The sequence below is a fragment of the Symphalangus syndactylus genome, chromosome 13 (assembly GCF_028878055.3).
Source record: "Symphalangus syndactylus isolate Jambi chromosome 13, NHGRI_mSymSyn1-v2.1_pri, whole genome shotgun sequence".
NCBI lineage: Eukaryota > Metazoa > Chordata > Mammalia > Primates > Hylobatidae > Symphalangus > Symphalangus syndactylus.
In genome coordinates, this window is record NC_072435.2 from 104,577,846 (window position 1) to 104,593,455 (window position 15,610).

At 44.1% G+C, this 15,610-nt stretch overlaps 1 protein-coding gene across 5 annotated transcripts in view; it reads left to right on the forward strand.

Annotated features, from left to right (window-relative positions):
• The first annotated feature begins 15,177 nt into the window (after positions 1-15,177).
• The window catches only part of USP30 (ubiquitin specific peptidase 30), a 35,150-nt gene continuing 34,717 nt past the window's right edge, over positions 15,178-15,610 (forward strand). For 2 of the 5 annotated variants that reach the window (XM_063614489.1, XM_063614490.1), the window contains exon 1: positions 15,229-15,421. In XM_063614489.1, the coding sequence (XP_063470559.1) occupies positions 15,339-15,421 (83 nt within the window). In that variant the 5' untranslated portion in view covers positions 15,229-15,338. Of the gene's footprint in view, positions 15,422-15,610 lie in introns of all 5 variants that reach the window. The other 3 variants (XM_055236759.2, XM_055236760.2, XM_063614491.1) reach the window with 3 other exon arrangements.

Genomic DNA, 15,610 nt, shown 5'->3' on the forward strand with positions numbered 1-15,610 from the left:
TCCCTAATAACTAACAATGTTGAGCATCTTTTCATGTGCTTATTGGCCACTGGCATATCTTCCTTGAGGAAATGTCTATGCAAGTCCCTCACTCATTTTTTAATTGAATTGTTCAGGGATTTTTGCTGTTGAGTTGCAGGAATATTCTATTAGGCCATTTTTGCACTGCTGTAAAAGAATACCTGACACTGGGTAATTTATAAAGAAGAGAGATTTAATTGGCTCACAGTCTGCAGGCTGTACAGGAAGCATGGTGCTTGCATCTGCTTCTGGTGAGGGCCTCAGGAAGCTTAGAGTCATGATGGAAGGTGAAGGGGAGCAAGAAAGAGAGAGGGGAGATGCCACACCCTTTTTTTTTTTTTTTTTTTTTTGAGATGTAGTTTCCCTCTTGTCGCCCAGACTGGAGTGCAATGGTGTGATCTCAGCTCACTGCAACCTCTGCCTACCAGGTTCAGGCAATTATCCTGCCTCAGCCTCCTGAGTAGCTGAGATTACAGGCGTGTGCCAACACCCCTGGCTAATTTTTGTAATTTTAGTAGAGAGGGGTTTCACCATGTTGACCAGGCTGGTCTCAAACTCCTGACCTCTGGTGATCCACCCCGCTAAGCCTCCCAAATCATATCTTAGTGCACCTAAAGGGAGAGGAATGTACTTATTAGGGCCCACTGTTTTACTGGGGCCCATTGTATGAGTGTGAAGTTTGGTGGTTACCCAAGAGACTTTCCCCCCTCCCTCTGTGCCCGAGCTATCTTATCTGTGTTTTACTGTCTGCTCTTTCTGGCTGCTTACTGTTAGAAAAGAAGTGATTTCCTTGAAATGCATGAGGTTAGAAAGGGAGCTGGAACAAAGTGGCAATGTTTGTCCAAGATGACGGTGCTCCTGCTCTGTCAGCCGGGGCATATGGCAGTCCATAACAGAGAACGCAGCTGCTGAGGGGGCAGGGCTGTGGGTAGGGCTGGTTCCTAGAAGGTAGGGTGAAAGGGGCAAGCTTTGATTGACATTAATGGTACCCTATCTGTTAAGGCCTCTGAGAAAGTTCCCCGAGTTCTCCAGCCCTCCCATAAGCCCTCCTCTCCCATCTGTACAACACTCTACATTCTTAACCAAGCAAATAGTTTATTTCCAGTAATCATTATTGAAATACATGTTGAACTATATTTTCTTCCCCTGAATACATGTTCACCTTCTTCCTGCAAGTTACACTGAAAGATTAAGGCAGGGAACCTACTTTATACCTTTCCAACACCTACAAAAATGCTGTCACCCTGCCCAGCTGTCAGTCATTGTGTACTGGGCACCAGCTTTGGAGTCAGACACACTCAGCTCTGTGACTTACTACCTGTGTGACAGTGGACAGATTATTTTCCCTCTTTGAGTCTCAGTTGCATCATCTGTAAAACAGAGACAGATACCAACCTGCAGGTCTATCGTGTGGATTAAACAAGATGATAGATATTCATGTGCATGGCAAATGATTGTATGAAACAAATATATGTCAAACCCCCACTATAAGCAAGATCTTAATACAAGATCTAAAAACAAGTTTTTGAAAGAAAGGGGATATAGGGAGATGTTTGATCAAGGTGTACAAAGTTTATTTCATTTATACAAGATGAATAAATTCTGGAGATCTAATGTATAGCGTGGTGACTATAGGTAACGATACTTGAAATTTCTTAAAAGGGTGGATTCTAAGTGTTTTCACCAGACACACACACAAAAAGGTAGGCTGCTTGTTTGTTTGTTTGTTTGTTTTTTGAGACGGAGTCTCACTCTGTCGCCAGGCTGGAGTGCAGTGGCGCTATCTTGGCTCACTGCAACCTCTGCCTCCCAGGTTCAAGCAATTCTCTGCCTCAGTCTCCCGACTAGCTGGGATTACAGACACCTGCCACCACAACCGGCCAATTTTTGTATTTTTAGTAGAGGGAGGGTTTCACCATCTTGGCCAGGCTGGTCTTGAACTCCTTACCTCGTGATCCACCTGCCTCGGCCTCCCTAAGTGCTGGGATTACAGGGGTGAGCCACTGTGCCCGGCCGATTGTGATTCTTTTACAATGTACACATATATCAAATCATCAAGTTGTACATCTTAAATATATACAGTATTTTTAAAATCAGGGGACGCTGAGCAAAGGGTATGCCAGAACCTTCTGTTCTGTCTTTACAACTCTCCTGTAAATCCAAAATTAAAAGTTTAATTTAAAAAAGTAAAAAAAAAAAAAAACATACTTTTGAGCCATCTTACTATAGTTTTATAGAACTACATAAACATGTTCAATGTCTATTTAAAATTTTAATTTATTAATGTGACTACACACATTTAAAATGGCACATTACATAAAACAACAGCCCATTTACAAATGCTACTTTGGTCCATCATATTTGTGGAATAGTTTCATTCAAACTCTACACATGTGTCCTCAATGGCATTGTCTTTGTCATGCTGGATCCACTTTTTTACTCACTTAAGTCAGTTTTTTTCCAGAGCACATCGTCTTCACTTCCAATTCAGCTGTATGAGATATAGCACTTTAAAAATTTGCCACTGACAGTTTCTTTAAAAGTTAAACATAGAATTACTCTATGATCTGGCGATTCTACTCCTAGGTATATACAAAAAGAATTAAAAACAGGGACTCAAACAAAGTCCTGTTTGTTTGTATGAACAACAAATGTTCATAGCAGCATTATTCACAATAGCCAAACAGTGGAAGCAACCCATGTGTCCATCAACAGATGAATGGATAAACAAAATGTGGTCTATCCACGCAATGGAATATCATTCAGCCATACAAATGAATGACATTCCAATAGAAGCTACAATACGGATGAGGCTTGAAAACATTATGCTTAGTGAGATAAGCCAGTAACAACAAAAAAAAATTGCATGGTTCCCCTTATATGAGGTCTCAAAAGTAGTCAAACTCATAGAAACAGAACAGAAGGCAGAGACGAAGTGTGATTACTCAGGCTTGTAATCCTAGCACTTTGGGAGGCCAAGGCAGGAGGACTGCTTGAGCTCAGGAGTTCGAGACCAGCTCTGGCAACAGAGCAAGACCTCATCGCTACATTTTTTTTTAAATCAGTCAAGTGTCATGGTGTGCCTCTGTAGTCCCAGCTACTTGGGAGACTGAGGTAGGAGGATCACTTGAGCCTAGCCAGTCAACGCTACAGTGAGCCATGATTGTGCCACTGCCCTCCAAACCGTGTGGCAGAGTGAGACTCTGTCAAAAAAAAAAAAAAAAGAGAAGAGGAAGGGGAAGGGGAAGGGGAAGAAGAGGAAGAAGAGGAAGAAGAAGGAAAAGGAGAAGGAGAAGGGGAAGAGGAAGGGGAAGGGGAAGAGGAAGGGGAAGGGGAAGAGGAAGGGGAAGGGGAAGAGGAAGAAGAGGAAGAGGAAAAGGAAGAAGAGGAGGAAGAAAAGAGAGAGAGAATGTGGTTACCTACCACTGGTTGAGGGCAGGGGGAAATGGGAATGGTTGTTCAAAGTCCTAGAGAGCTGTTGTACAACAACGTGCATGTAGTTAACACGTGGTACTCCACACTGAAACATGATTGAAATGGTAAATTTTGATATTATGTGTTTTTTACTACAATAAACAAATAGTCTATTGTAAATCAAAAGGGTAGTTCATTTATGTATAATTTTGCCACAATTTTTTAAACTGCCATTAAAAATATTAGGCTAATTCATGAGCACCATTCCTGATAACAAAACAGTCACTTTTGTCACTTGTGTGTATTTGTATTTGTTGTTCCCACAATTTAACTACTTATGTATTGCTTTTTTAAAAAGTTATCTTTAAAAGACTTGGCTTACAATAACTTTCACCCCTTGTGATTGTGAGGTCATATACCCAGGAATAATAATTAAATCAATGCACCATTTTATTGTCCCCCACCTTAAAACCAAAAACAAAAATTCCATTAGATGACCTTTTCTAAAACTTAGCAGATTATCATCTCAGCTAATAGGTCTTCCCCAGAATAAAGAATTGGCATGACACCCTGTAATATGATTTTTGTAAGGACTCAAATTATAAAATGACTTCCTCCTTATATTATAGAATGTTTTCTCTTTTATTATAAATTTTACCCAAAACACAGGGAAATAGAGGCTTTCTATATTTAGTATCTTCCCTCAAATACTTGCTACGTGATCATTATTCCACCCATTTTTTAGCCCACTTTCACTCGGCTCCATGAACTGTCAGAAGCAAAAATAACTGACCTTAGGCCAGGTGAGATGGCTCACGCCTGTAATCCCAGCACTTTGGGAGGCTGAGGCGGGCAGATCACGAGGTCAGAAGTTCGAGATCAGCCTGGCCAACATGGTGAAACCGCATCTCTACTAAAAATACAAAAAAATTAGCCGGGCGTGGTGGTGCATGCCTATAATCCCAGCTACTCTGGAGGCTGAGGCAGGAGAATTGCTTGAACCTGGGAGGAGGAAGATGCAGTGAGCTGAGATCATGCCACTGCACTCCAGCCTGGGCGACAGAATGAGACTCCATCTCAAAAAAAAAAAAAAAAAGATTTGACCTGAAAAGTCAGAAAGCCAAAGAGCTATTCTGGAAAGAAAAAAGAGGTTTAAGCTGTGAGGATAACCTTAAACAAAAAATCCGCTTCCAATTCACCATCCTATCTTTCACCATACTCATCCCCAGAGCTTTGCGTTGTGGGCATTTAAAAAATGCTTGTTAAACCAACCAAAACAAATGAATCTCCCTTCCAGGTGAGGAGGGATCCAGACATGGAAAGCAGAAGTGGCAAGTTAGATGTCCGTAAGTGGAGTGGCCAAGCCATCCTGGTTTGCCTAGAATTTCCCATTTTAGCATCGAAAGTCCTATGTCCTAGGAAACCCCTCAGTCCCAAGCAAGCTTTGACAGCTGGTCACTCCATGACCACAGGCAAATCTGGCATAGAAATGTGTTTTTAGTAGCCTGAAGGATAGAAAAATTACTTTTAAATCTAAGAGTTGAAACCACAAAACTCTTAAAAGAAAGCACAGGACTAGATCTTCATGACCTTGGGCTAGGCAATGGTTTCTTAGACATGACATCAAAAGCACAAGTAATGAAAGAAAAAATAATAGATACATTGGACTATATCAAAGCCAAAAACTTTTATGCTGCATATGATACCATCAAAAACGTGAAACGACAACCCACAGAATGGGAGAAAAGATTTGCAAATCATATATCTGATAAGAGATTTGCATCCAAAATATAGAAAAAACTCTTGCAACTCAATAACAAAAAGACAAATAACCTAATTTAAAAATGGGCAAAGTATCTGAACAGACATTTCTCCAAAGAAGATATAAATATGACCAATAAGCACATGAAAAGATGCTCAATATCACTAGTCACTCAGAAAATGTAAATCAAAACCATGAGATACCATTTCATACCCACTAGGATGGTTAGAATAAAAAAGACAGACAATAACTCGTGTTGGCAAGGATGTGGATAAATTGGAACCATTGTACACTGTTAGTGGGAAGGTAAACTGGTGTAGCCACTATGAAAAACAATTTGGCAACTCCTCAAAAGTTTCAAATAGAGTTATCACCTAATCCAGCAATACCACTGCTGGGTGAATATCCAAGAGAAACAAAAATATGCTCCACGCAGGCCAGGTGCGGTGGCTCATGCCTGTAATCCTAGCACTTTGGGAGGCCAAGGCAGGTGAATCGCTTGAGCTCAGGAGTTCAAAACCAGCCTGGGCAACATGGTGAAACCCGTCTCTACAAAAAAAAAAAAAAAAAAAAAAAATTACCTGGGCATTGTGGCTTGTGTCTGTAATCCCAGCTACTTGGGAGGCTGAGGCAGGAGGGTTGCTTGAGCCCAGGAGGCAGAGGTTGCAGTGAGCCAAGATTATGCCACTGCACTCCAGCCTGGGAGATAGAATGAGATACTGTCTTAAAAAACAAAATAAATGCTCCACGCAAAACTTGTATTTAAATGTTCATAGCATTATTATTCATAACAGCCCAAAACTGGAAACAAGTCAAATGTTTATCAAATGGTATGAATGGATAAACAAAATGTGGTATACCCATACAATGGAATATTATTTGTCAATAACAAAGAAATGCAGTACTGATTCATGGTGTAACATGGAAGAACCTTAAGAACATTGTGTTAGGTGAAACAATCCAGACATCGAAGGCCACATGTTGTAGATATTGTGTGATTTCATTTACATGCAACATCCAGAATAGGCAAATCCATAGAGACAGAGAGTAGATCAGTGGTTGCTTAGGAATGGGGTTGTGGAGGGGGAATGGAGATTGACTGCTAATACATATGAGGACTCTTTTAGAGGGGACAAAAATGTCCTAAAAGTAGATGTGATAGTTGCACAACCCTGTGAATATACTTCTAAAAACCCCTACTAAATTGCACCCTTTAAAGGCAGTTGCCTCCAGCCCACCACATTATCCATCTGTCTAGGAAATGGGGGCATGCCAAAAGCCAGATGGATTTTATTTCACACCAGAGCAATGCATCATGATTTCCCCCCTCAGATTCTTAAAACAAAAGTGAATATTTTAACAGAGACTGGAAAAGAGACTGACAAGCTGCCCCTTAGCCTGAAATACTGAAAATAAAAAGCATGTGCTATGTACAAGCAGTTCCCCAATCAACTGTGTTCTAAATCCTATTCTTATCAAGACAATATTCTACCAGTTATGAAAATGGCACTTAATTTTTTAAAAAGAAGCCCATGGGCTTAAATTCAAATAACTGATTTGTCTTTTTTTCTTTGAAACTTAAGTTGGAGTGTCAGAGTCAAATAAAATATAGAGGCGAACCTCTAAACTTAAAACATGTTATTTGAGAAGGAAGAATTATACTTCAAGGCATACACATAGACCAGGTAGTCTTCAGTATGTATAAAGAACAAGCGAAGTTTGGAGGTTTTATAAAATGGAGAAATGTTATGTATTATTTTGAAAGAAAGTTCACTGGCACTGGTAAAGTTTGGAGGAGCTGGCAAGTTCTGACTGGTATGTGACAGGGATGGGTAAAATTAGTCTTAGGGTCACAGCAGGTTGTTTTAGTAACACTGGTTTCAGGTTACAGCAGGCAGTTTGAGCAGCTAGGCTTGCAGAGAATTATTAATATAGCCTTGGAGCAATGCTGTGTGCCCTGAGTACTTTTTCTCCCTGGCCTCTTGACTCTGTTTCAGTTGGGTATGAAAATGACCAAATTCGTATGATCAAATTTCACATGATTTAAAGAAAAAAAAGTGGGGGGATAAAACATTGATGGAAAGTCCCTAGTCTGCTAGCCATGTTGATGGGATGGCACTTCCATCTGGAGTCACTCCCAGGTCCCTGGCGCTGTGCTGGGAGCAGGTAAGTACCTCTTGACTTTGCCACAGAAGCTGATAAAGAGATGAGGCTTGGTTAAGAGGTTAAGCTCTTGTTAAATAATGTAAAGGTGCACAACTTTAAAGAGTCCCTGGGTCACATAGCTCATCCCTCCATGAAAATACAAGATGTCTAATCATCCAAATTGCTCTACCTATACCTCTCACAGAGATACCCAAGATTTCCTATTTACCCATATACCATCATGATTATGTTATCCCACTTTTTCATGCTTTATTAATCTGATGGGGAAAAAATGTTTTCTAATTATAGTTTTAATCTGCACTCTTTTCATTACCAAGTAAGGTCAAACATCTTTTTTTGTTGTTGTTGTTGTTGCCCAGGCTGGAGTGCAGTGGCGCAATCTCTGCTCACTGCAACCTCCGCCTCCCAGGTTCTAAGTGATTCTCCTGCCTCAGCCTCCCGAGTAGCTGGGATTATAGGCATGTACCACCACGCCTGGCTAATTTTTGTATTTTTAGTAGAGACGGGGTTTCACCATGTTGGCCAGGCTGGTCTTGAACTCCTGACCTCAGGTGATCCACCCGCCTCGGCCTCCCAAAGTGCTGGGATTACAGGCGTGAGCCACTGCACCCAGCCAAACATCTTTCCAAAGGGGTAAGAGCTACTTATGTTCCATTTCCTATCCTCTCTTTAGCCCACTCTCAGGTGTTAATGAGATCCCAGCTAAAATCAGGGCTGGGTTGCTCCATATGCCCAGGCAGTGTCTTGAAACCAACAGAAATGTGGGGTGCAGATCACAGTGGGGGTGTGGAGTGATGGTCCCAGCCTGATGGGCTCAGGTCTGAGGCAGAATTGTCCAGCTTAAGACACAGGCCTTAGAACCACACAGACCTGCCTGCCATACTGTCTGGTCACAAACCCACAGTATGACCTTGGCCAAGTCAATTCACTTCTCAGGGTTTTAGCTTCCTCTTCTGTGAAATGGGATTTTAATAGAACCTACTAGGAGGGGCTGTTGGAAGGATGAAATAAGGCAGTGCATGTAGGTACCTAGCATGGGGTCTTGTTGATAACAAGTTTTGGCAGGTGGTTGCAATCACTATGTTTCAGGTGAGGAAACTGTGACCCCATTGTACCAGTCAGGGTTCTCCAGAGAAACAGAATCAATAGAACACGTGTGTGTGTGTGTGTGTGTGTGTGTATGCACACGTATAGATCATATAGATACAGACACAGACGTAGAAATAGACATAGCTATACATGTAGACATAGATACAGATATAAGAGAGAGCCTTAAAGAATTGACTCACACAATTGTGGAAGCTAGCAAGTCCAAAATCTATAGCATGTGCCAGAAAGCTGGAGACCCAGGGAAAAAGCTAGTGTTGCAATTCAAGTTTAAAGGCAATCTGCAAGCAGAATTCCCTCTTATTCTTACCTCTTGCTTGGGGGAAGTCAGTCTTTTTTTTTTTTTTAGACGGAGTCTCACTCTGTCGCCAGGCTGGAGTGCGGTGGCATGATCTCGGGCTCACTGGAACTTCCACCCCCTGGGTTCAAGCAATTCCCCTGCCTCAGCCTCCCTAGTACCTGGGACTACAGGCACATGCCACCACACCTGGCTAATTTTTATTATTATTATTTTGTATTTTAGTGGAGACAGGGTGTCACCATGTTGGCCAGGATGGTCTCGATCTCCTGACCTCGTGATCTGCCCACCTCAGCCTCCCAAAGTGCTGAGATTATGGGCGTGAGCCACAGTGCCCGGCCCAGTCTTTTTTTTTTTTTTCTTCCTCTTCAGGCCTTCAATTAATTGGATGAGGCCCACCCGCTATTTGGAAGGCAAGCTATTTTACTCAAAAGTCCAATTTAAATGTTAATCTCATCCAAAAACCATCTCACAGAAACATCCATACTAATGTCTGACCAACTATCTGGGCACTTTGGCCTAGCCAAAGCTGACAATTAAAATTAACCATCACACTCAGGGAAAAAGATGAATTTCCTAGGTTCACATAGCCAGCCAGCTGGAAGGTCTGTTGTTGTTGTTGTGGAAACAGAGTCTCGCTTTGTCGCCCAGGCTGGAGTGCAGTAGTGTGATCTTGGCTCACTGCCACCTCCGCCTCCCAGGTTCAAATAATCCTCCCATCTCAGCCTCCCAAGTAGCTAGGATTACAGGTGTGCGCCATCATGCTCAGCTAATTTTTGTATTTTTAGTAGAGACAGGGTCTCACCATGTTGGCCAGGCTGGTCTCGAACTCCTGACCTCAGGTGATCCACCCGCCTGTGCCTCCCAAAGTGTTGGGATTACAGGGGTTGAGCCACTGTGCCCGGCCAGCTGGAAGTTTTGATCCAGACCTCGAACCAAAGATTTGTTATTTCATTGACTTGGGTGACCATATATTTGGAGACAGTCTGAGTTCAACACCTGTTGTCCCAGCATAATTCTTAGTAAAACCACCTTTTACTTCTCCAGTGGGTTCAGTGTGAACAATAAAGGTAGATGCTTTTTTTTTTTTTTTTTTTTTACCGAGGAAACGCTTCTTATGTTCATTCAACATTTATTCACCTAAGAGATGATGTTTACCCTACACTTCATCCTCTTCTGGCCTTGGGGTCAACCCACAAACTTGTCTGGGGAGAAGGGTGAATCAGTGCTAAGAACATGCTGCCAGCATAATTGAGACCATGGTCAGCGGATCAATGGGAAAAAACAAGAGCTACAACAGACAGTTCTGACATGCTGTGTGAGGTGGAATTTAAATGATTTTGAGACATTTGTTATTGTTTTGTTTTGGCCTCCAAAACAACCGCATGAGGAAAAAATAAACAGAAATTTTGTAAGTGTTTGAATCTTTCTGTGTTTATTCTTTCTACCTGTGGACAAACACAAATATTTTGTACATGTTCATGTGAAAGCATCTTGTTTTTCCAAACCAGACACTAAGACCCAGCGCTGAGGACAAAAGGAAGCAAGCTCTGCATATTCGAAGTGTTGCAAACTAGGGTGGATCCTCTGGGCCAGCCCTCTCCTCTAGGGGCTTACTCAGAGTGTGTTGGGTGAGTGTGGCATTTAAAGAGAGGGCACTTTCAGAGGCCAAAGGCGGGTAGATCACTTGAGCCCAGGAGTTTGAGACCAGTCTGGGCAACATGGTGGAACCCTCTGCCTCTACAAAAAATACAAAAAAATAGCTAGACTAATTTTAGTATTCACACAGCCGGCTAAAGTGGTGGTTCTCAAAGTGCAGTCTGCAGGCTCCCTAAGGGTGCTCAAGACCCTTTTAGGAGGTTCATTGGGTCAGAATTTTTCATAATAATACTAAGCCCTTCCCATTCCCATTCACTCACCAGTGTATCTCGGAGTTTTCCAGAGGCTATACAATGAGTGATGTGATCATGGGTCTGACGTCTAATAGAATATCTGCTGTTTTTTTTTTTTTCGAGACATGATCTTGCTCTGTTGGCCAGGCTGTGTGGTGGAGTACAGTGGCACAATCATGGCTCACTGCAACCTCTAACTCCCGGGCTCAAGCAATCCTCCCACCTCAGCCTCCCAAGCAGCTGGGACTAGAGGTGTGTGCCACCACACCCAGCTAAATTTTGTATTTTTGTAGAGACAGGGTTTCACCATGTTGCCCAGACTCGTCTCAAACTCCTGGGTGCAAGGGGTCCACTCACCCTCAGTCACCCAAAGTGCTGGGATTATAGGTGTGAGCCATCGCGCCTGGCCTGCTTCAGTATTGTTGGGTTTTAAATATTTCTGTTTCCATCAGTGGTTGCCAGGGGTTGAAGGGGGATGGAGGGGAGTGAGTACAAAGGGCCAGGGGGTCACTTGTGGGCAGTGGTGATTCCATATCTTGATTCGCCTGAGGTCAGGAGTTTGAGACCAGCCTGGCCAACATGGCAAAACCCCGTCTCTACTAAAAATACAAAAATTAGCCAGGCGTGGTGGCACGTACCTGTAGTCCCAGCTACTCAGGAGGCTAAGGCAGGAGAATCGCTTGAACCTGGGAGGTGGAGGTTGTAGTGAGCCGAGATCGCCCTACTGCACTCCAGCCTGGGCAACAGAGTGTCTCAAAAAAAAAACAAAAAAAGAAAGAAAAAGAAAAACCTGATATAAAACAGTTTATTCTCTAAGTGCAGGGGTGTGTAACTCAATCCTTGCTTGGCATGACCTTAGATCCTGTTTATAATTTGGTATCTTATTGCCACAAAGAGTCCATTCTGTCTGTCTTATGATCACTGTTTTAACGTTAATGCTGGTCAGTTGTTGTGTCTAAACTTCTAAGGAAGAGGGTATAAGGAGGCATGTCTGACCTCCCATCTCATCATGGCCGGGAACTCAGTGTTTAAGGTTTCTTGAAGGTCCCCTTGGCCAAGAGGGAGCCCATTCAGTCAGTTGGGGGCGCTTAGGATTTTTAGTTTACATTCTGCTCACTGGAGTAGCACTTTTAATTTCCTTCAGGAAATTTTCCTTTGAATTCACAACTTGGATAAATGTTTGGTGCAAGAAGCCTTGCTGTCAGCCTATGCTGACTTTTGACACGCCTTCCTCACTGAGCTTAATCATTTCTAGCTTTTGATTTAAAGTGAGAGATGTGCGACTCTTCCTATCCCTCGAACATTTAGAGGCGTGGGGTTATTAACTGACTGAAATTCAATATTGCTGTGTCTTACAGACTAGGGAGACCTGTGAAGAGGGAGAGAGAAGAGGGAACAGCCAGTCAGTGGAGCACTTGGAACACACACAATACTGATTAAGTTGGCTGTCTTACCTGAATGCAGTTTGTAGCACCCCAAAACAATTACAGTAGTAACATTAAGGATCACTGATCACAGATCACCTTAATAGGTATAATAATAATGAAAAACTTTGGGACCAGGCGCGGTGGCTCACGCCTGTAATCCCAGCACTTTGGGAGGCCAAGGCAAGCATATCTCCTGAGGTCAGGAGTTCGAAACCAGCCTGGCCAACACAGTGAAACCCCATCTCTACTAAAAATGCTAAAATTAGCCAGGCATGGTGGCACGTGCCTGTAATTCCAGCTATCTGGGTGGCTGAGGCACGAAAATCGCTTGAACCCCGGGAGGTGGAGGTTGCAGTGAGCCAAGATTGCGCCACTGCACTCTAGCCTGCGTGACAGAGTGAGGCACTATTGCAAAAAAGAAAAGAAAAAAATGTTTGAAATATTGCAAGAATTACCAGGATGTGGTACAGAGACACAAAGTGAGCACATGCTGTTGAAAATGTTGCCAATAGACTTGCTGTAGTCAGGTTGCCACAGACTTGAACTTGTAAAAATGCAGTATCTGTGAAGCACAATAAAGTGAAGTGCAATAAAACAAGATATGCCGGGCGGGGCATGGTGGCTCATACTTGTAATCCCAGCACTTTGGGAGGCCGAGGTGGGCGGATCACAAGGTCAGGAGTTCAAGACCAGTCTGGCCAATATGGTGAAACCCTGTCTCTACTAAAAATACAAAAATTAGCTGGGCGTGGTGGTGGGCGCCTGTAGTCCCAGCTACTCGGGAGGCTGAGGCAGGAGAATCGCTTGAACCCGGGAGGCGGAGCTTGCAGTGAGCCGAGATCACGCCTCTGCACTCCAGCCTGGGCCACAGAGCGAGCCTCCGTCTCAAAAATAAAAAACAAGATATGCCTATATACCTCAATTTTAAGGAAACAAAAATTCTCAATTTTAATTTCTAACAGAGTACAGTTAGATGGAAACAAAATCCCTCAATCCTTTTTAAGCATACAAAGAGATCTGGAGAACAAAAACTTTGAGAACTACTGATCTAACGCGTTGATTTCTTTTGTTTTGTTTCTGTAGTTGGGGCTACAGGTATGCGACACCACCCCCAGCATGAATGCAATTACTCAGTCTGGAGTCTGAGAATGCAATTGAAAGGGAGGGAAAAATCTCGCTGGCTCTAATGCTTTATAAACTGTGCTGTCCAATACAGTAGCTGCTGACCACTTGTGGCTACTGAGCACATGAAAAGTGGGTACTCCAAACTGAGAGGTACTTAGTACCAAAAAACAAAAAAATAATGGGCCAGGCGCGGTGGCTCACACCTGTAATCCCAACACTTTGGGAGCCCGAGGCGGGTGGATCACGAGGTCAGGAGTTCAAGCAGCCTGACCAACATGGTGAAACCCTGTCTCTACTAAAAATACAAAAAAATTAGCCGGGCATGGTGGTGTGCACCTGTAATCCCAGCTACTCAGGAGGCTGAGGCAGGATAATCGCTTGAACCTGAGAGGTGAGATCATGCCATTGCACTGCAGCCTGGGTGACAGAGCAAGACTCCGTCTCAAAAAAAAAAAAGAATGTAAATTATCTCATCAATAATTTTCACATAGAAATGACATTTTTTGTTTCTCTTTTCTTTGTTTTTGGTAGCCATGGGTTCTTGCTATGTTGCCCAGGTGGTCTTGGACTCTGGGCCTGAAGCCATCCTCTCACCTGGCCTCCCAAAGTGCTGGGATTATAGGCATAAGCCACTGCACCTGCCCCAATATTTCGAACATATTGGGTCAAGGAAAATATATGGTTAAAATTAATTTTACCTCTTGCTTTTTTTTTTTTTTTTTGAGACTGAATCTCTTTCTGTTGCCCAGGCTGGAGTGCAGTGGTGTGATCTCAGCTCACTGCAGCCTCCACCTCCCAGGTTCTAGCGATTCTTCTGCCTCAGCCTCCTGAGTAGCTGGGATTACAGGCACGCACCACCACACCCGGCTAATCTTTTGATTTTTTAGTAGAGACGGGGTTTCACCATATTGGCCAGGCTGGTCTCGAACTCCTGACCTCAAGCCATCCGCCCCCCCCCCCACCCCCCGGCCTCCCAAAGTGCTGGGATTACAAGTATGAGCCATCACGCCTGACCTCTTTTTTTTTTTTTTTTTTGAGATGGAGTCTTGTTCTGTCACCCAGGCTGGAGTGCAGTGGCATGATCTCGGCTCAGTGCAACCTCCACCCCCACGGTTCAAGCAATTCTCCTGCCTCAGCCTCCTGAGTAGCTGGAATTACAGGCGCCTGCCACCACGCCCGGCTAATTTTTGTATTTTTGGTAGAGATGGAGTTTCAGCATGTTGGCCAAGCTGGTCTCGAACTCCTGACCTCAGGTGATCCACCAGCCTCGTTCTCCCAAAGTGCTGGGATTACAGGCGTGAGCCACGGCGTCTGGCCTACCTCCTGCTTTTTACTTTAGTGTGGCTACTAGAAAATGTAAAATTACCTATGTGGCTCCTGTATATTTCTGTTGGAGAGTGCTATTCTGGAGATACGCAGACTGAACTGCCAATCTCTATTTCACCACTTACAAGCTGTGTCAAAAAACTTACTATTTCTTCAAATTTCTTGGGTTCCCTGGGATGTAAAATGTAGGTAATGTGAGAGTTGGTGTGAATATTAAACGTAAATAATGCATGTGACATACTTAGCTCTATACCTGGCACCCAAGTAAACAATAAGTTTGTTGGCTATTAAAGACGTTGATTTCTGCACTGATATCGTCAGAGATGGGCCTCATGCTCATTAAGGTTCCTTCCTCTGCGACCTATTTCCACTCTGGCCACAATAATAACTAATTATAGCAGAGGCCTGACCCGACTTTCGGCTGTTGGCCTCCCTTCCCCACATCGAAAAATTCAAATCATGACCCAGGGTCCATCCTAGAAGTGTGCCATCTGTATTTATGAATGGAGCTTAAGCAAATCTGAAAACCAAGCAGCCCCAGGCAACTGAGCCTGGCGTAGCAACCGACGCCGGGGCCTGTTGCTAAGGGAAAAGAAAGAAAGGACGTGGTCCGTCAGCTATTGCTCTCCGGGGGCAGCTACTTCCGGTCCCCCTGGGCGCTGTCCTGTGGTCTACGTTCCCCCGAGGTGCTGGGACTGCGGCCGCAGGTTCCGCTGTCTCGGGAACCTTCGTAGCTGTCGTTCCGGCGGCGGCGGTGGCGGTAGCGGAGGAAGCGGCTTCAGGCCTTCGGTGCGGCTGCAATGCTGCGCTCCCGGACCGAGGCGGCGATGACCGCGGCGGACAGGGCCATCCAGCGCTTCCTGCGGTCTGGGGCGGCCGTCAGGTGAGATTTTGGGGGGCGGGGCGGCCGAAGAGGCCGGGACCAGGGTCCCCAGCTTGGGCCCGTGACGGCTTTTTCATGCCCTAGTTGGGGTCTCCAGGGCCCGCGCGGGCATTCTGGAAGCTTCTGCGTCCATTAGGGTTGGAGGCCTGGGCCCGTAGGTGGGAGGACTGACGGGCTCCAGTCCTTCGG